This window comes from Acomys minous, assembly GCF_964271855.1.
Source record: "Acomys minous genome assembly, chromosome: 9".
In the NCBI taxonomy this organism is placed as follows: Eukaryota; Metazoa; Chordata; class Mammalia; order Rodentia; family Muridae; genus Acomys; species Acomys minous.
In genome coordinates, this window is record NC_140490.1 from 102,475,004 (window position 1) to 102,496,798 (window position 21,795).

At 42.7% G+C, this 21,795-nt stretch overlaps 1 protein-coding gene across 4 annotated transcripts in view; it reads left to right on the top strand.

Moving 5' to 3' along the window:
* The window catches only part of KITLG (KIT ligand), an 80,374-nt gene that overhangs the window by 33,032 nt on the left and 25,547 nt on the right, over positions 1 to 21,795 (top strand). For all 4 annotated transcript variants that reach the window (XM_084795339.1, XM_084795340.1, XM_084795338.1 and 1 more), the window contains exons 2-3: positions 3,367 to 3,480; positions 16,328 to 16,390. In XM_084795339.1, the coding sequence (XP_084651465.1) occupies positions 3,367 to 3,480; positions 16,328 to 16,390 (177 nt within the window). The remainder of the gene's footprint in view (positions 1 to 3,366; positions 3,481 to 16,327; positions 16,391 to 21,795) is intronic.

The window sequence follows — 21,795 nt, forward strand, 5'->3', positions numbered from 1 at the left end:
TTCCTGTAATCCTTCCGAAACCCTGAATTCAAGATGTGCAGGTAACATGTCCGTATTTCTTCTAAGAGAATGCAGCTGAAGATGTTAGGCAGCAGGCAACATATCGCGGATGCTTAATGGGTGTGGTAAGTCTTCGAGCGCCACTCTGGTAAGAGCGCAGGGAGCTTCTCCGTGCCTCTAAAGGGCCACTGTGCTGGGAAGGTATAGGTAGAGGGGTGGTCCTGGAAACCTGTTGTCTGTCGTTGCCACACACATCCCAAGTACGCAGGGACTTGTAGACACTAGAGATGCCTTGGAAGCTGTGAGGCATCAGCACGACTGTAGCTGCACTTTGCTGCCTGTCTTGAGTCCCCCCCCCCCCCCCCCGTGAATCTGGAGATAGTGTGGGTTCCATACCAGAAAGTGTATCAAAGCTACTATGAGAGAAACGAGAGTCACTGAGTCTTCAGTTTACCTGTACCTATATAATTTATATCCACACTACACTGTAGAGCAGCCAGTGTGTTACAGCGTTATGTCTAAGTAAACAGTGTGCACATACCTGAATTAACATACTTTACTGGGGGCTCAGAGAATAAGAACACTGGCTGCTCTTTCAGAAGACCTGGCTTCAATTCTCAGTCCCCATAGGGTAGCTGACAAAGCGCCTGCAACTCCAGTTCCAGGGTATCTGGTGCCCTCTTCTGGCCTCTGTGGGTATCAGGAATGTGCACAGCGCACAATTTACGCATGCGGGGGTGGGGGGGGTGGGGTGGGGGCTTACATACTTAAAGTGAAATTTGAAAGTGCTTTCTTGCTTAAAAGGCTGAAGGTCCTCAGAGGTGTTGGAAATTGGCACTGATAGCCCTGATCAATATATACCTGCCGCAAACTTTCAGTTTGTAAAAACCACAATAGCTGCCAAGTGCCACATGGGAGAGTCTAGTGAAATTGGGCATGCTTGTCCCACACCTGGGTCTTTCGTCACTCTCAGTTTGAACCTAAAATTCTGTCTGTCTGTTACTTAAGGTTCAAACTATCTCATTTTACCTGTTTTAATACCAGTCCTCCTCTCCGGCCCTAACTATTCTCTTCCCAAAGACCTTAGCATAGGCTATGTAACACAATTTCATTCCTGCCTATGGGTCATCTCTCTGAGTTATAGGTGAAGTTTATGCAGGTAGAGGTATCTTGCCCTTTTGTTTGGTGTATAGCCTTAGCACCCAGAGAGATGTGTGGCATATGATATCTACTCAATAATGTATCCGATAACTCTTTGCTGAATGAATGAGCAACTTTTATATCTCGAGCTCCCCGGCCCCCAGTTTTCATTCAGTACCAGGCATGACGCACAATGAAGGACAAGAAACATCATCTGCTCCCATGTTTCCTAGGACCTACAATATGAACATTATTCTCGCTGAGGTCGGCCAGCTACCAAGGTCCTTGGGGAGGCTTCCCACATCTTATCAGGATAAAGGGCCTTGGAGAAAAGAAATTTCAGGAGGAGTCCCATCTCAGCATCAGCAATATAAAAGGAAGGCCTAATATAAATAGTACCCGTGAAGGAAAACTGTGATGTTAAGGGGAAATGTGTGTGCCAAGCTTTCCCCCAAACAGGGACCCCCAGACAGACCATGTGTATAATTTGTCCTTTCATTGTGGTCTAGGGGAGATGGTAAAATGAAGAGAATGTCCCCACAAGTGCTCATAGTAGCCCTAAATAAACTTAAGTAGGATTGCTGCTAAAGCCGACCTCAAGTGGTGGACGAATAGGAGTTTTAATTCTATCCATAAGCCACTATACCCACAGAAGCAGTATTGTAGTGACACATTTTAGCAAATGAAAATCATCATGTGGTCCAGTGTGTCAGCGTGCAGATGTTCATTGAAAATAATTTAGTTCTTTATACAGAAGTAGGGAAGAGTCTAGCTGTGTGCGCCTGTGTTTTTGTTTTTGTCTTTTTTTTTTTTAAAATACTTTTAAAATGTCATGGATGAATGCTAGTTCATAAAAGATCTAACTGGTCTTTAAATACTTTCACATGCTTTGGTTTATGGTCTTTTTCTGCAGTCTTTCTTTATCAGTGTTTCCAAAGTCGTTGTCTTTTCGGTTCTAACCAGAGTCACATTTTCTTTCTGGGTTTCCTTGGAGCTGCGTTCCTAGCGCTTGTCTCCCCTTAAGATTAATTGATTAATTGCTTTCTTCTCTGCATTCCCAAAACATTTATCACGGGTTGAGGTATTATTTATTTACCTGCCTCAGAGTTTCAAGGACATCTTCATCATCTTCGTTTCCTTGGTGACTGCTGCAGTCACTGCCTTTGAAACTTCAGCTCAGTAAATGGCTACTGAATTAGAGAATTAGAATAGGTTTTTGTCTTGGCCATGGATTCATCCTGCAAGCACATACTAAGGGATTTTTTGTATGCAGGGCACTTATTATATGTGTTTTGTAGATGCTTGAGAAAAATAGTAAATCAGATGCTCAAGTTCTGAAAATGCTATAATGTACTGTAAGAAAGAATAACAAGTCATGTGTAAAAATAACAAATCCATGGTGGAAGGTGTTATTGTCTTAGAGGTGTGTGTGTGTGTGTGTGTGTGTGTGTGTGTGTGTGTGTGTGTGAAAGAGGGAGGGTGAGGGAGACAGAGGTACAGAGAGAGGAAGGGGGAGAAATGAAGAGGAGGTACAGAGAGAGACAGAAAAAGAGAATTTCCTGACACAGTTCAAAAGCATCTTCCCATTGGCTAAGGAAATCTTTTCCCTATAAAAGTGGCTAACAAACTCACTCCACCCAGTACTTCTCTTGCTGTTTTAGAAGTTAGGCTAAACTCTGCCTTCGATCTGAAGACACACCTCTCTGCCTTCCTGTGGCACTGTGTGGCTAGAGTAGCAGTCTAAACGAGGGCTCCTCTCAAGGTTGTGTTCCTGCTTGCCTAACTTTCTGCATTTAAAAAGAAAACGTTTCCTTTCAGCCTTAGGGTATGAATTTCATGCATTCCTACTTTTTTTTTGGGGTGGGGGGAGAGGGGGGGAGGCTGCCACTAAGTGATAGTTCCTTTACGTGTTGCTACAAGTTCATCCCTAATTGCCATTAGGGAGTTGGCTCTAGAAAGCTGACAACAGAAGATAACAGTAAAACCATTGAAATAAATGATTCAAGCAAGGTTGTAGCCAGGAGTGTTTTGTTGTTGCTGCTCTTTTTCTTTGTAAGTTTGGTGAGACCAGCTTGCATGCTTGACATTTAATTATATTTAAGCCACCAGATTTTACAAACCGCTCCTGTGTATTTGCATTTACCACATATGGTATAAGGTGTTACTGGTTTGCATAATTAGATTTTTAACTGATGGGCACCAAGAAATGTCTCTGCTTTTGTTTAGACTTGGATTATCACCTGCATTTATCTTCTACTGCTCCTGTTTAATCCTCTGGTCAAAACCAAGGAGATCTGCGGGAATCCTGTGACTGATAACGTGAAGGACATCACGAAATTGGTAAGTAAGGAATGATTTTGGAAGCTACGACTCTTCGTTGTGCTTGCTGACCATACGTTTAGGGCACTCCTGCCCCAAGCTCCTAATTTTCTAAGACAAGGACTCACTTTATGAATCTAAAGGGGTTCTCTATGGCCAGAGGCCTTAGCTGTGAAACTGGTCCTTTGAACACGGACACAGTTACCTTGGTTCTTTGCTGGTCTTGTCCTCCCAGTGAAGGACAGTCACTGGCTTTTCCCATTGTCTGCGGAATGGGTTTGTCTGTGTGACTGTGTCTGCCACATGCCTTCCTGCTCCTGTAGGAAGCATAGCAGTGGGACACCTCCGAAGGCCATGTTCACCTTTCAGCACAAAGACAGCCATGTGTGGTAAGAGATCAATCCCAGGGAATGTGGCCAAGGGCCACTCATCTTGGTGCTTGTCACACTGTACACATGGGACTTGGTCAGAGCCAGCTTCCTGCTTTGTTTCTCTTGAGGCTTCTTTTAAGACTCAAGTCCGAGAGCAAAGTGCAACTGAGGTGCACTGTTTCTTGCTCTTGTGACCCAGGAGAGATGTTTTATACTTACTTGGATTACTGAGTATGATTTGAAAATCGTAAAAATTTTAGCTGGGCAATGGCTCAAGAAGCTGAGACAGGAGAATCATGAATTGGAGGCCAGCCTAATTCTATATGAACTAAAAGTAAGAAAAGCAAACTGAGTGAAAATTCCTTAGCTGTGTGGCTCCTGATTATTTTAAAATTGACTAGAGAACACAAGTGATACAACAATGGGGAAGAAATAGGAGTTTTGTGTGGAGGAAAGAATAAAATATTCTTATTTGTATTAATACAAGAAACAGGATGGGCTCCATGGCTCCGTAGAATGAGAGAGAGAGAGAGAGAGAGAGAGAGAGAGAGAGAGAGAGAGAGAGAGAGAGAGAGAAGAGAGAGAGAGGTGTTCACAACAGAACTTGAAAATACAAGTTGAATTCTGAAGTAAGGGTTTGGGTAATTCAGCCCCAGTGAAGAATTAGACACACACACACTCGATTTATGCAGATTCCTTGACATGCCAAGACATTCCAGGTTTAAAAGCATTCTTGCCTAGTGTGCACAAGGTCCTGAGTCTGTTCCTTAGCACTGAAAGTCATAAAAAAAAAAAGCTGACAGTGTATGTACGTTGCACTTGAAGATCTGGTGAGCACTGTAATACAACTTTGTCCTATTGGCTTTCCAGCTCAGTGTTGAGCCCCTGATAGATAGAGGGTGAGGAGGAATTAGTTTTAGAAACATAGATCATGGTTCCTTTCTTCAGGTTTCTTGTTACTTTGTGACCTAAGATATAATGTTTAAAACGTCGATATGTGTTTATGTTCCTTTTTAATTTTTATTTAATTAATTTATTCAGATTACAACTCAATTGTTATCCCACCACCTGTGTTTATATTCTAAGACCTGTGTATATCCATAAAAGCTGTTCATTTGTTGACACCCCACCCCTTGTGTGTGTGTGTCATTATATGAGTCTGAGGAATTGAATTTTGTTAGTAAGTGCTTTATCATTGAGTTACATATATCACCAGCACAGAAGTCAAGTATTTGGGAAATTTGTTTTGGTGTGTGTGTGTGTGTGTGTGTGTGTGTGTGTGTGTGTGTGTGTATACGTACGCGTGTTTTATTCTGTTTTGTTGCTTAAAATAAGATTTTCCTGAGTGGACCAGCCTGATCTCATCTAACTTTCGAGCTTTTTAATCCACACTGGCATTTCAGGTACATGCCATTGCACCAGGCTCATTGCCCTATTTTCTTTCCCATTGTTGTGAATTAAAAAAAAAAAACCAACCTAAGGGAGAAGGGTTTTTATTTTTATATTTTTGGCTCACCATCCCAAGTCGCAGTCCATCACTCAGGGGAAGTCAAGGTGGCAGGACCTCAAATCACCCCCACAATCAGCAGAAACCAAAACCTTAAAGCATAGATGCTAGTTCTCACCTCAGTTTATCCATTTCATGCCCAGGGAATGGTGCCGCCCACAGTGGGTAGGTTTTTACACATTAGAGCAATCAAGATAACCTTCCCGCCCCCCCCCCCCACATACACACAGAGAGATGCTCATAGCCAACATAATGTAAACCATCCTTCATTGAGACGATCTCTCCAGATAACTCTAGATTGTCTCTAGTTGACAAGTAGAACTCACCATCATACTCATCGTCCACTGTCGTCGGAGGACTGGAGAAAGGACGGGCTGCACTTTGATGTACATCCCCATTGCTTGTCGTGCTTATGAAACACTGGGCCCTAATCCAAGGACCTGATTCAATAAGCCTGGGAAAGGGTCCAGGCACCTACATTTTTCATGAAGTTCTGTAAAGAGATTTGCTTTAGAACAGAACAGTTTGCTTTAGATGGTCTATTCTGTCAAAAGTTTAGAAACAACGTGCTCAAGATGTAGCTCAGTCAGTGCTAGAGCACTTGCCTGTATAAAGCCCTAGGTTCAATATCTAGTACTACAAGGAAAAAAAAAATCAAGAGGACATTACTATCGCTGTAATTCAGTCCCAACTCTTATCTCTAAGTGCTTCTATATTATGTAGACTTTTAAGAATATCAGTTAATACCAAGCCTCAAGTAGGTCACTGGAGAATAAACTCCTGTAGCTGCTGTTACTATATTGGTGGACCCTTAGAGTCAGCGTGGGGAGCTACAAGCTTCAAATAGGTGCTTATGGGCTGGAGAGATGGCTCAGAGGTCGAGAGAGTAGTGGGTTCTGTAACTCCAGTTCTAGTGGATCTGATGCTCGCTTCTGACCTCCTTGGCAGCAAATACACACACACACACACACACACACACACACACACACACACACACAGCACCCAGGTACACATGCAGACAAGATACTCATACACATAAAATAAAATACATCTAAAAGAGAGGTGGTCCATTCGTTGGAAGATGAGGGTGCATCTGACCACAGGCTGGGCATATGAAGATTAGTACAATGCTTAAGAGAAACTACTTAAGTGTTATTGCCAAGTGTCCAAGGGACATAACTCAAAAAAGCATCACTTCCTGTAAAACATCAAAGTGGGATTTGCAAGTAGCACAGGTGGCTATTACAAACACCTCCTAAGATTTCTCTATGCTTGCCTTTATCTGGTGATTATTACCTTTTTATACTAAATTGATACATTAAGGAAAATTCCAAAAACATTAAGAAGATGAGGGAGAAGAAATGCCTGGGAGCCAGATGTGGTGGAACATGCATCCCAACACTCAGGGAGGTAGAGGCAGGAGGATTGCTCTAAGTTTGAGGCCAACCTGGCTTAAAATGTGAGTCTAGGACAAATGCTACACAGAAAAGCCCTGACTTGAAAAACCAAAGAGAGAGAGAGAGAGAGAGAGAGAGAGAGAGAGAGAGAGAGAGAGAGAGAGAGAGAGAAGAGAAGAGAACAAAAGAAAGAGAGAGAGACAGGGAGGGAGGGAGGGAGGAAGGAAGGAAGGAAAGAAGGAAGGAAGGAAACACAAACTGAATGCTTGGGCAGGGGGTGTTTTTACAGGAAGAGTGTATTTGTACAGTATGATACAATTTCTTACTCTGAGCTCAAATGTTAAATCACTGAACAAAGAAGAAAGATTTTTCTGCCATCTAACACTTGACTCAAGGGGAAAAACATCCAAAACTTTCTCTAGTGAAATCAGTATGTTTTCTTGGATGTCTTTTTTAATTTTTATTTTTGGATGTCTTATATTAAGACATTTGAAAATAAATCAAGTTAGGAAAAGCAGGACTCCAAAGATCTCCTGTAACTGAGTCACAGCCTGTATTTTATAGAGGAGGGAAATTAAAATGTATAAAACAGACCCTGAGCACAGAGAGCTATTGATTGAGTATGGCAGATCAGCTCTCAGATGTACAGTATGAGTGTCCCACTGTGTCAGTACAAAAACAGTGAGGCCAGCAGATGGCTCAGCAGGTAAGGGAACTGTATGACACGCCAGACAGCCAGGGTTTATCCCTGGTTCTCCAATAGAGAAGAAGGGAGAGAAGTGATATCCAAGAGTTGCCTTCAGGCTCACACACACATACACACACATACACACACTAGCACATGGCTGTGTACATGTGTGTGCATGAGCTTGCATGAGTGTGGACACACACACACACACACACACTAGCACATGGCTGTGTACAAGTGTGTGCATGAGCTTGCATGAGTATGGACACACACACACTAGCACATGGCTGTGTACATGTGTGTGCATGAGCTTGCATGAGTGTAGACACACACACACACACACACACACACACACTAGCACATGGCTGTGTACATGTGTGTGCATGAGCTTGCATGAGTGTGGACACACACACACTAAGTGTAATTAATTTTTCAAAAGTTCACTGCATAGCATAGGGTCCAGTCTATGCTAATGTGCACATTGGTTAAGATAATGAACGCTATATTGCTATCTCTATTTTTCAATTTTGTGGTATATAGTAAATAAGGTAGGTTTTTTTTAAGCCAGCTATTATCACATAGTTTCTTTCTGCCCCAGTGTTCTTGCCATTTATAATAAATTAGCTGTGCTTAATTTTATTAAATGATTGAGAGAAGTGAAACAGAAGAGTGTCTGGACCAGCACCTTCTGATGCGCAGCCACATGTGGTAGTGTTTGTGGTACTGGATGGAGAAGGAAGAGGAGGGTGTATCTAATAAAACTATATATAAAAAAGGAAACTGCATTAGTTCCTGGGTGTCTTCAGGAATAGTAGCTGTCAGAGGTTCCACCAGGCATCCAGCCCTCTGACTTTTGTCTATAGATCTGTGCTTCCAAATAAAACTTGTCTTGACGTGGATTTGAGCTTTTGACAGAAATCTCTCAAGTCATTGCTTTCACCAAAATTGGTAGGATATGAGGGGAACAGCACCACTGGTCCCTTGGGGAGCTGTATGGGCCCCAGTGCAGAAGTGTTGAGGTGCAGCTTCTGGGCATAAGTTTAAGAAGCTTAAACCTGGAAAATGAAGGTAAACAGTGATTCTCCCAGCTACCTCAGCCATGGGACTTATGTAGGTTTGCCTCTCTATTCCTTATGTTTGTAAAGAAGTTAACTGTTTCCCATGATAATCCCTAAATCTGATTCATTCAACAGGAGGGACCGCTGAGGTTATGGGGCGAGGGGGGTGGAGAGTGGGGACGGAAATTGCAGAATTTCTTTAAACCATGGTAGGCAGAACATCTTGGTGGAAGGTGGGGACACAGGGCGGTATGAATACCATTGAATACCTGTTCATCTGTCCATAGGCAAGCTACTAGACCCTTCTAGGATCCACTTTTCTGAATGCCAAAATAAGAAACCACCTGGGCGGTGGTGCCGCACACCTTTAATCCTAGCAGTTGGGAGACAGAGGCAGGTGAATCTCTGTGAGCTCAAGGCCAGCCTGGTTTACAAAGCGAGTCTAGGACAGCCAGGGCTACACAGAGAAACTCTGTTTTACAAAACCAAAAAAATAAATAAATAAATAAATAAAGGAAAAAGAAAAAAGAGACACAGGCATGATTTAGAGTCCTTAACATTTGAAACTGTAAATTGTTCTTCTCCATCTTTTATGTTTGTTTCTGAGGAGGCTGTGTATATATTGCTTATTGCTTTCCTTACTTCTCAGAGAAGCCTGTGTCCCCAAGAAGATCATCTATATGATTAGAGAATTTGGAAACCCTTCCGAGCTTTTTTTTTTTTTAATTCCACAGTGATGTCTCATTAAGTTCCACCATCTAGAATAAATCAGTCTTGCCTGGACTAAAGGGAATTGTATGGAAAAAAGAAGGCCTGGCTTTGTAGGTTGTAGCCCTGGTGCTTTTCTGTGACACGAAGAAACGTGAGCTGGCATTAGGTTTTTGCTCTGTGCTCGCAGCAGCTTCTCCAGTGGAGAGCATCCCTTTGTACTCTCCAACCAGCTCAGTGCTGACAGTAAGTGGTAACTTGCACTGTGCCCACAGGCCTTAAGTATGTTTGCTTGGGTGATTCCCATGCCAAAGAAGCACATGATTTATAGCTTTACTTTTTTTTTTTAATTTCTTCTTGGACATTCTGTACTGCCCCTATGGTCCCCATGGTTTTTATTTGAAATCCTTCTGGCATGTTTACTTAGCATAATAGTTCATCTATTTACAGAACATTTTGCTTTGTTTTTGAAAAGTGTTGCAAGATTTGTTTTAAATGGCAAACTCAGACCTACCTAAGGAAAGGGTCAAGTATGTGGGGAGAGGACGAACCGAGCTTGAAGAATTCTAGGGGTAGTTAGGATGTTGAGGGCTTGTCAGTTGCACATGTGGGAAGGAGTCCAAATATTGAAATAGTTGGAGTGCATCCTTCCCATCTGCTCTCCCTATTCTTCTTTTTATTTGTGGTTCTCTTTTTCCTTTCACTTGGCGGAATTTAATTAAATGTGAATTTCTAATTCTTCTTAGCTGTTCTGTTTAATCTTTAGATATCTGCTGAATCATGAATTGTCTCTCTCAAACTGTCTTTTGAGGTAGATGGATGTTCATAATTGATACTGTCTTGCCAGTAGCCTGAGGTAAATGATTCATCTGTTGTTTATGAGTTACCAGGATAATAAACTGAATGTATTTCCTGAAGCATCTTCTCTTATTGTGATTGGGATGCTATTTCATTTAGAAGATCAATTACTATAACTTAGCTGGAATCGCCATAAGGTGTGTATATATATATATATATATATATATATATATATATATATATATATATACATATATATATATATAATTTTTTTTCTGTTGATAATAGCATAATATCTCAGACTTGGCCAGTTATGAAGAGTTTTAATTTGGCTCACAGTTCTGGTCCAAGACTGTATCTGATGGTTCTGTCTGACAGAGTCCTAAGACAAGGTAACGTACCACAAAGTGAGACAGAAAGCAAAGATAAAGCCTTGTCAACCTGGCTTATATGGCAAACACACACGAGATAGCCCATTAATCTGCACATTATAATAAAAGAACAATCCACATTACTAAGGACAGAGTCTTAGCTACCACTTCAAGGTCTCACATGTTCCCACCATGTTTTATAATGGGAGTTAAATTGCAACGAGACGGACTGTAGGATTAGTTTAATGAGCAAAGATGCTTGCCTAAGTTGAATCCTGGAGCCCACAGGTAGAAGAGGGAACTGAATCCCACAAGCTGTCTTCTGACTTCCACACGTACGTGTACACACACACACATGCACACACTCACACATGCACACACTCACACATGCACACATGCAGACACACATACCACACATGCATAAACACTCACACATGCACACATACAAACATTCACATGCACACATACATATGGGGGTGGGGGTTATAAATAAATGCAAAAAATAAAAATAGTTCCAGTGTTCATTTTGCAGAAACAAACTATATTCAAACTATGGCATCATGAAGGAGATTTTTAAAAATGACCTTATGCTAGAGTTGTATTTCATAGCTCAATCACAGAAAAAAGTATTTTTTAAGAATCAATCTGTTCTATTTAAAAGGAAAAATGCTACCTATCTATCTACTAATGAGTTGCTTTGAACTAATGATAGTTGGTATAGAAAATTTTCTGAAGCCATCTTAATTTTTAAAATCACAATTGAGTTCTCTCTCTCTCTCTCTCTCTCTCTCTCTCTCTCTCTCTCTCTCTCTCTCTCTCTCTGAAAAACCACCCAGATACCTTTGGGGGCAAAAATCAACGATAGCTGATCTAGTTAGTTAGGACTTTAGGCAGTACTAATGTGAAAAAAATTTGTCCAAAGGCACTGAAACATGTCTTCCTGAAGTCTGTATGAGGACCACAGGCACTGAAGCATGTCTTCCTGAAGTCTGTATGAGGACCAAAAGCCACATTATAGAAAGCTGGACAAGAGTGAACTAAAATGGATGCATTGAGTGTTTGCTGCTACAGCCATGATTCTTAAACATCATGGCTTCTGATGAGACTAAAGATCCTGACCCTCTTTCCCAGAAAGATTGAGAAAAGGAAACCGTGAGTCACTGCTGTGGATGTGGGAGAAACACTGAGAGGTGCTCAGCTGTCTAATGATTGCATGACTTTTAGGGACCTTGGTGGCATCTGTGTTATACGAGCCAGACATTTTAGATCAGTGACCCAGGGATGGAGTTAAGTGTCCTGACTTTGTGTTCTTTTCTCCTGAGTCCAAATACTTGCCGGGGCTGGTAAGCAGCCAGTGCCAGCTTGCCTTGCCAAGAAGAAATCTTGGCAAAGTTTTGAGCCTTTCCGAAAACTGTTCCCCTTTGCTGTCTTCCCCCCCCCCCAATGTTGCTGAATATGGTCAATCCTCAGATATCTAAGGAAGGCTAAAAACGGGTCCTTCTAATACAGTTAGTGCATTATGTGGTCCTGACCACCACCATGTTACCTTTGGGGAATCTAGACAAGGCCCCCACTTTTCTTTTTCTCCCTCTTTCCTTGTCTTCCTTATTTCCCCTTTTCCCTCTTTCTTTTTTTTCATCTCTCTTCTTTTAATTATTATTTTTAATTTATCTCTCAGTCCTCCCTCCACCTCCCATCTCCCCCAGACCCACTGCTCCTCCATTACTCTTCAGAAAAGAGCAAGCTTTCCAAGGATATCAACCAAATACAGCAGAAGATGCAAGACTAGGCATAAACCCTCATAGCAAGGCTGGATGAGGGAACTCAGTAGGCGGGAAAGGGTCCCAAGTACAGACAAAAGAGTCAGAGACACCCAACTGCTATTTTAGGACTTACCAACAGAAACTCCAAGCTAAACAACCACAGCATATCTGCTGAAGGACTAACGCAGACCCATATACACGCTGTGGTTGTCACTTCAGTCTCTGTGAGTCCCTATGAGCCCTGCTTAGTTGACTTTGTCAGCTATGTTCTAGTGGTGTTCTTGACCCCTCTGGTTCCTACAATCCTTCCTCCCCTCATTCTTGGGGTTCCCCAAGCTCTGCCTAATGTTCAGCTGTGGGTCTCTGTATCTGCTCCCGTCAGCTGCTGGAAGAAGCCTCTCTGATTCTTCGGTTCATCTATCTGTTCCAGTGGGATTTCAGATAGCCCAGGGGCGGCTGGCTTGAGTTCATTTTCCCTCCAAGTAGTCCGCATCCTCTCTCTTCACCTCCGAAGCGCGAGGATTTCAGTTGTGCACCGCCAGCACCCAGCTCCGGCTCCTGATTTTCCAGAGACTTCCGTCCTCTTGTGTAAATGTTGAGCAGGTGCCCAGTGCTTCCCTAGTGGCACCATAAACTCTCTTGTTTGTCCTTCTCCGTTCTCTCGTCCGTTCTTCTAGACTACTCATCCTAAATTTACTGCTGTTCCTTCCCTGCTGGCCAGAAAGTCTATCCAGACTAATCTTAGTAATTATCCACCTAATCCTCTTTCACAGGATCCAAGTAGGAAGTCCATGGAGATAATGCGATGTGCCTAAGGGCCACTGATCCTGTTGAGTAGTGCTGCCTCCCACAGGAACCTGTTAGCCCAGCACGCAGGTGACCCTCTCTGGTGTGTCTCTAGCACAGTATCTCTTTTCTAGCTAGTGTCCCAAATACACCGCAGGCTTCCTGTTTCTCCCCGTACACATGGTATTGTATTCCCTGTGTCCCACTCCACTGCGCTCATTCATACACCACGTCTAAGCCATCCTTCCTCTTCTTCCCTTCTTCCTTTATTTCCTGCTTTTTTTCTTACCCACCTTCCCTTCCTTTCCTCTACCGTGGGCTTTAGAGACAGGGTTGTCACGTAACCTAGGAAGGATAGATAAGTGTTACGTAGCTCAGGGTTCTCAAACCCAATGGCTATCCCTCTGCCTCAGCTTCCAACGTGCTGAGAATAAAGGCATGCATCACCGTGCCCAGCTAGCACTTAGTGTAAGCTATTTGATCATCATCAAACCTTTAGCCACAACTCTAGTCTAATTTCCATTTATGCGTGTGGAAAGGAAAAGTGGAAGTAGTTGAAGTAACTTTCCAATACCTGAGTTAGCAGGTGGGCCAGCATCCAACATAAACCGGCTGTCTTCAGAACCAGTGCTGTTGGCCCCAACTTCAAACCGCACACCTTTAAGCAACATCTGTCTTTCAGGTTGAAGGCTCTCTCTTCTCTCTACAACTTCCCCCAGTGATCAATAACCATCACAGACGTGGAATGTATTGCAGGGCTATTTGTGCTTTCTCCGTCCTGTTAAGCACACTTCAAATACTGAGAAAGGAATACAATAACTCACGAAATGATCGTAAATATCTGCAGCTGAGTTTTTCCCCCCCTAATTATCCTCAAAAGGTAATTGAAAACAAACACAGAAAGCCAAGTGCTAACGGGAGAGCCAGTGTTGTGGCTCTCTTGGTGTGCAGACACCAGCTCAGTGAGTCAGGGTTTCTCCCTTCCTCCAGGTGCTCCTGGTGCCTCTGACCTTGGAGTTACCACTTAACTTCCCACAAACCCCCATCCTCCCGCCCCCACCTCTGTCCTCATTTGTGAAACAGGCTTAATCAGGCACATCTCATGGGATTACAACAGTGACTGTATGAAAACTTACTGTAATTTGTAAAGCCGTGTTCAAAAATAGTCTTCTTTTTCAGTCCTACCAGAAGTCAAATATAGGTAGACTAGCTCAGCTCGGAGCTACGTCCTCCCCTGACATTGTGGAGATGATAGTGTCCTTCCTGGTCATAGAACTTTTTGTGAACTTCCTTTGGCTTCTTTAAACAAGCCTTTATGTACTGATTACTCATAACGTGAAGTTGGCCCATATCTCCCTTATCTCTGTCCTTTTGATATACCCTCATCTTACGGTTTTTAAATACTAATTCTCAAGTTCCATTTTAAAATGTAATTTAAACTGGATTCTCAGCAGCCTGTGTTTGGAATACTCACCACTTCTTGGTGTATTTTCCTCTCGGAATGACTTTAATCTACATGGCTAGTCCATCATGCCCTATAATAATATAACTGCTTAGTCTTGTGCCTGCTAAGGTTTGTCGGTGCCACTTATGAACAATGACTAGGTCAGTTTGCTTTTCGAACTTGGGCGTGATCGTATAGAATGCAAAAGAAGCATGGTGGAAAAAGTTGATGAGAAGAAGAAAGGTAAAGCATGGCATTAACTCCTGAGATAAAAAATGCGCCGCCTTCTACAGGAGCCCAGGAGTATTTACAGTGGACACTGAGAACTCTTCTACACTGGTACTAGGACAAGCATGAGGTGGATTAAGTGGCAGAGATTCACAAGGAGATTTTCATGTACCATCTGGCCACTAACTCTCACAAATAGTAGGATTACAGGCATGTGTCACTATGCTAGGCTACTACGTAGCGTTTTACATGTAGACTATTGGGCACAGTCTGTTCCAATGATTGAGAGGCAAAAAAAAAAAAAATTGAACATGTGCAGCTGAACCACGCTGCAGTGAGCCTTCTGTTATCGGGGGGAACCTGAATTCTAGTTCACGCATAACAAGCGAGAAGCGAGTGACTTCCGCCAAATGCTTTGGTCTCTTTAAGTCTCAATTTCTTTGCTTGTTAATCACAGATACCGTATTAGGGAGATGATAATGCCACTTGCACTGTTAAGAGCACAGTGCCTAGAATATCATAAATACTTGAAAACGATTGGGCCCCTTTGCTGATAATCATCACATGAGTTGCACACAGAACAGTTGTTAAATTTGTCCACCAAGGCTAAAATGAGTGAGAGATGGATTAACACTACCTTGGGATCGATTACTACCTTGGCTCTGCTCTGACCATGTCTGTGTTTGACTAGCATTTTGTCACCGAGTTGCTTTCAGATTCTATTGGCAACACCAAGAAGCAGCATATGTAAAAGCTTATAAAAGATAACCTACACCTGTAAGTATGTGATCCCTGCTTCCTATAGGAACAATGAAGACAACAGGCACAGAATAAAGGCATTATACACCGTTGAAACCAATTTCCTAACTAGTTCTTAATTTAAACAAAGAAACAGCAGCAGCAGCAACAACAACAAAAAACATGGCTTGCTATTTTACTATGTGTTTGGCACATTCACTTAACTAGTAACAGGTAACAGGATATGTGTTTTATAAATGAAAGAAATCAAGCTAGTTTAGCTTAATTCCAAATTCTCAGTTCCCAGCCCACTGCTTACTCACTTATACCACGACTATTGCTATAAATGTGTTAGATGCTTTCAAAGCCTTTAGAAGGTAGCCAGATAGGTGAAGCATGCCATGCTCAAGCCAAGGTAAGTGAACTAAGTTCTATCACAGAACCCAAACTTTCCTAACTAAACTCTACAGTGTCCACTTTTTAAAAGAGAAGCCTTATCCTTCTGATGCTTGCCTGACTCACAGGCTCAGCTTGGAACAGTAGCCCTCCAGCCTGCGCGTCCGTCAGCATCACTGCAGGACTTGTTACATAAAACGCAGTGCGCCTGCTAAGATTTTCCTTCTTCATCACTGACAGGAGAGGCGTTAACAACCTATATAGAAACCAACTGGAAAACTGTCCTATAGGGGAATTCCAGTGTTACAGTTGGAAATCAAGCGTCATAGATACGTTTTTCAAAACCTCAGTAGGATTAGGATAAAGTAGTGGTCGTAGGTTCTCCTCCAAGACCCATGACTTCGCTAGCCCTGGGTAGTTGGCTGGGTTTCCAGCACCAGGTATGGTATATACGTAGCCATCCATAATTGGATTTAGAGTTAAAAAGTTTTATCACTGTATATTGGACAACAAAGGGCAGTGGAATGTAAATGATATGACAGATTGGATGTATGAATTTTCTCAAGGAATTTTTTTTTTGTATTTACTCACTTATTCATTTATTGTTCTCTGTAGGTGGCAAATCTTCCAAATGACTATATGATAACCCTCAACTATGTCACCGGGATGGATGTTTTGGTATGTAATCTGCATGTTTCTGAGTTGTGTTTTAGTAACTAATGGGGTAAATGGGACCGTCCATATTAAAGATATCATCTACTCTTTGTCTTCATTTAAAAATGATGTCTTTACAGATTTTGCCATATACTTTTTAAAAATGTTTCCCTCAATTTGCTGCTAGATTGTGAGTGAGCATTTCAGTGTGTGTTTTAGGCCTGTGTACTAAAAGGAAATGGGCCATTTTCTTTGGAGTTAGCCATTGATGTCTCCTTTTCCACTGGATCTCTCTTAAAGAGGCCTGAATGTAGTAGAGTCGTGTTAATGTTTTTTTCCCTTGACAGTGTCTCATATATATGGTAACTCTCGTTCCGATTTCATTTAAGGACATGGAATATTTTATTTCTGAACTTATTAACCATGCAATGGATCTTTGAATAAAAGTATTTGGTTATAATAAAAAACTCTCCCCTGTGATTGAAACACGATTACAGTGATAGATGTGTGGATATGAAATAAACGTAGAGTGTGTAGCCTCTTCACGGAGCTTATCATACCTTAGCATTGCTCAGCATCCACTTCAGATGTTTCCCCTGATGGTAAAATGTCATAACTCAGCCTCGTTCTCATTCATGCCTTTCCCCCTCCCCACTACTCCCCATATTGTCTCTTAATGGTATTATTGTGAGCTACAGTTTTCTGTTTTGATGTAAATTTCTGGGTGTTTGGCTGTGGGCAAACTCCACGAGAATTATGTAGACCAAAACAAAAAAACAAAACAAAAAACCCAAGCATGCTTTTATACATTCATAAGACATCAAGCTTTGCCGTACTGGAAGATACAAAGTTGATGCTGTTGTTCTCTGTGTTCCAACTTGCAATTAGCCCCATGTTTTCAACATGTACTATCCATGACGACTCACTGTAGCTGTTGTAATCTGGGACTAAAGTTAAAGCCATTTGAGCTGCCCCCTCTTTTACACCGCTATACCAAATACTCACAGCCTGTTGTTTATGCATATGCTGTGTCTGGTTTCTGTAGACCCCTCAAGCAAAAGCATATTTCTACGTTCTTCACGATGCCTTTCAGATACCACACAAAGTTTTCATTTCGAGAGACTGTCCTTGGCTACACTTCTTTTACTTGATGAGAATTTTTTTTTTAAAACATAAACTGCCGAAAGTTCTTTAGAACTCCCTAGAACATGTGTCTTCCTGCTGGACCAGCTATCTTCAAGCCTGGCCACTGTCAGTCCGTTATGGTCTGCGACCAGAGAGGGAAAGTTAGAGCAGCTTGAGAATTAGTCAGCGCAGTCACTTAGTCAGCAAGTGTTTGCTGAAGAACCTGTGCTTACACATTTCAGCTCTGGCCTCAGCATTTGAGTGCTCGCCCAACACACGCAACGTCCTGGATTCCATCTCTGGCACCACAAAATCAATCAAACAAACAAACAAACAAACAGGCAAAAATTTTAACAAGAACTGTGGGCAAAGTGCCTAGCCTTTTTGTTACACTTTTTTTTTTTTTTGCAAATCAATGTCACCCCCACACCCTGGCACACCGCCCCCCCCCCACACACACACAAAGGTGACAAGCAGCCCCGTGCATTAAGCAAACTTGTTTGTATTAGCAAAAGACTCAAGAAGGTTTACAGCCCAGACTTAGTTTGACCAGGGATTCTACAGCGTAAACATGACAAACCTTCAAGAGAGCTCCGACTCTCCCATCCTCCCCTCCCCTCCCCCATCCTCCGTCTGACTCTTAACTCTGGGTTACCGAACATGGGGATGTGGATAATTACAGTGATGAGCCAAGTGTGTTAGAAGGAAGCTTCTAGGTGACTGCAGCAGCCTAGAGCCTGGCTATTTCTAGGCTTGCTCAAAAGCGGTCCTGCTGCTCTCCGCAAAGCAAGTGTTAAACAACGGGGGAGGGGGGGGGGAGAGGAGGCGGGGGGGGGGGGGAAGATAACTAAATAGATGCTTTCGTGCCGGTCTAATCATAGACAGTGCTAACTCATAAATTTCAGCATGGGCTGGTGATAGCTAGAGCCAGGCTTGTAAAAATTAAGCCGACTTATTGCCACATATTTTGTGCGTGTTTCTGCAATTGAGAGAAGCCTGCTATTATTTGGTCTTGGCAGGCTCTAGTGGAACTACTGAGAGACATTGTTCTTGGCCACCGCCGTTGGCAGGAGAAACCAAGCTGGTGCGGAGGGCTTAGCCCAGAAACTGGGGTCTTACCCTTTACCTTCATTTTAAGCGTTCGCGTTTCTGCCAAGACCAGAGGCGGTTCCCAGTTGAGTGGCCTGTGGTGATTTGTTGGTGGTCGGAGTCCCAGCTGCCTAATCTTTTTGTCTTTAAACAATGGAGGGTGGAGTGGGACTTGATGCCAGAAAGAGTCCCTGGGGCCAAAGCAATAAAAGTCAGCCTTGGGCACTGGGTGGGATACGGTTTATTTTTTCACTTTTGTTGTAAAGAGCAGCTAAAGACTGAAAAGGAAAGCCTACTTTCCTCACTGGCCTTCATAGAAAATTAACCTAGCAGATTCTCTCTCAGAAAAAATGGAATAGCAGATTGTGGTCATCCGGTTAGTATACAAATCCACTGATAAACGCTGTTTTATAAATGTTATTTGTTTGTTCACTTTACATCCTGATTGTAGCCTTCCTCTCCTCCTAGTCCCCGCCCCATCCCACCCCCACGCCCCACCCACCCCGCCACACCTCTCCCTCTATTCTCCCTTCTCCTCAGAGGATAGGGATGTCTTCCATGGGTACCAATCCTCTCTGGCACATTAAGTCACTGTAGCACTATGTGCATCCTCTCTCACTAAGGCCAGACAAAGCAGCCTATTTAGGGGAGCAGGATCCAAAGGGCGACATCAGACTCAGAGAGCCCCACCTCCAGTTGTTGGGGGATCCACAGGAAGAACAAGATACACATCTGCTACCTGTGTGCAGGGGGCCTAGGACCAGTCCATGCATGCTGTTTATTGGTGGTTCAGTCTCTGTGAGTCCCCATCACCCCAGGTTAGTTGGCAGTTTATTCTAGCTGCAATAGGGAAGCAACAGATCGTATCTTAAAGCCCCTCTCAAAAGTCCCTTAGTCTTTATGGCACTGAAATTTTTGAAGGAGCCACTTGAAAAAGCATTCCTTTTCAAACATGGCTGATGGTTCCTACTAAATGCTGTGGCGTTCATGCATTCTGAGTCACGATGTCACATGATGACACCTACTCTCCTTGTCTTTCCCAGAGCATCCAGGGGATGACATACACTGCAAGGCTATTTGTTTCCTCCACCTGGTTAATATGTTCAGCTGATTCCTGTGCATTTACTTATTAACAGTCTTAGAGACATATTAAACTCACGTGACCATCCTGCTCCTTATCAAAATTTTGTAACCACTGATCTTTATTACCTACACTAATCTTTGCTGTTTCATGGTTTTGGTTTTTGTTTCTTTGGGTGCTTAGGATCAAACCCAGGATTGTGCGTATGCCAGGCACACTGAGGCATATTCCCAGTTCCTAAAGCATTTTTAAAGGGAACAACTAAGAAGGAATTGATTGATTGAGGACTTCTATTATTACTGAGAGAGTACGCCTTTTAGCTGTCTTCATCTGTAGCCTTCCTTGGGTATCCACAGCCTCACTTTGAGGCTGTTACCATTTTCTTTCATCTGATTCTGGGCTCTTTTTTTTTCCCCTTTGTCATTCCAGGACTTATTATTGGATCCTTTGTTTCTCTGGTTGACAGAGTGACTTAAAAATAATTATACAATGGCAGATCTAGTCCTCCTTCAAATATGCTGACTGACATCTTAGTCATCTTCAGAAACAGGTGTATTACAGCACTAGTTCAGAATCCAGCTTCCTGAGAGCTATGGGACTATTTGATGAACCCTCCTTCCCTAGCTCACAAACTTTATAAGATGAAAACTCTATATGTACGTTGTTGTCTTACATTGTGCTCTTCTACACCTGTAGTGCCTTCCGGATGGTAGGATGCTTAATACATATTTAATAGAAGGATGCAAAGAAAGGAAGCAGGAGAGTGCCCTGATGTGTATCACTTGTCATTTCCTTGGTTTCCAAGGTGACTGTGAAGTCTGGGTACCTGTAACTCACTACACACTATCTGAACCTAGATGCTGCTGCTATCTCTTCTTTATACTTGTGCACACTTCATGACATCTTGGCTGTAAGAGTTCTTAATTGTGCATGTGAGCCTTCTATTCTATTTGTATTGAGTCGTTTCTGTTCAAGAACCATTTCAATGTTCCAGTTTGCCAAAGGCTGAGGGCCAAATCCCTAAACCTGCTGTTTATAAGACTCCCTAATCTTGCCTCATCCTAGCCTTGCCATTGTAACCCCAGTTTTCCCCTACATCAGCTCACCACCCAAGCCTGAGGCATCACTGCCCCCTAACATCGTGCTTGTTCTCAACCCCTGTGCTATGCTGAGTGCTGCTCACCTTTGCCACAGGTGGCCTTTCATCTGCCCATGTACCCTACCATGGACTTGTGGCTGTTTTGGAACTCAACATGTCTTAGTGACCAGCTCTTTTAACAGCAGATTAAGGGTCTCCTATTTATAAAAGGCCATCATCTACGCCTCTAGACTGTGCTCTCTCTCCCCCTGATTAATATTGGGACCATAGGAAATTAACGCCATGTGTAGACTGAGCGGAGTGTCTTGATTGGTGGTCAGCAACAGTCTGCTGAGGGCGTGCTGGCTTTTAGCTGACTATCTCTTGATTTCTGTAGAATTGCCTAAAAAGCGTTCATTGTGGGTAGATCATAGCATTACTTACAGGGCAGCTGAAGAGCGTGTATGGTATGTGCCCCTTTCAGGGTGTTGTGAGGGATAATTAAGATATTTGTAAAAAGAGTTATGTATGATGTGCACCTAGCTCTCATCATCTTTGCTGTTATTTTCAGGGTGATGATAACTTGGTAATTTTGAGATAGACTCTGGTGGTGTAGCCCAGGCTGGTCTTAAGCTCGAAGTCTCCTGCCTCTTAGCCTCCCAGTGCTGCTGTTACACTGATGTGCCTCTGTTCCCAGATGCCATGGCTATACTGTTACGTTTTGTTTGTTTGTTCTATTTTTAACTATAGAAAAGATGGGGATGGCCTCTTTGACCTTGTTGCGTTCCTCTCCATTCTCTATATGATTCTTTGTGTATAGTATTTACTAAAAACAAAACAAAACAAAACCCCAAACAAACAAACAAAACCCTTATCAGACATTTCATTGTATTGAAAATGCCAGGTTTGTGAGTACTGAAGAAGCCCATCTTGTCACACTAATAAGGACTCCTCTGATCCTTTTTAACAATGGTAAACTCCAGATTAACCAGGAAAAGGGAGAGGAAGAGAAAAGGAAAAAAAAGGGGGCGGGGAGAAAAGGAAGGAAGGTAGGTC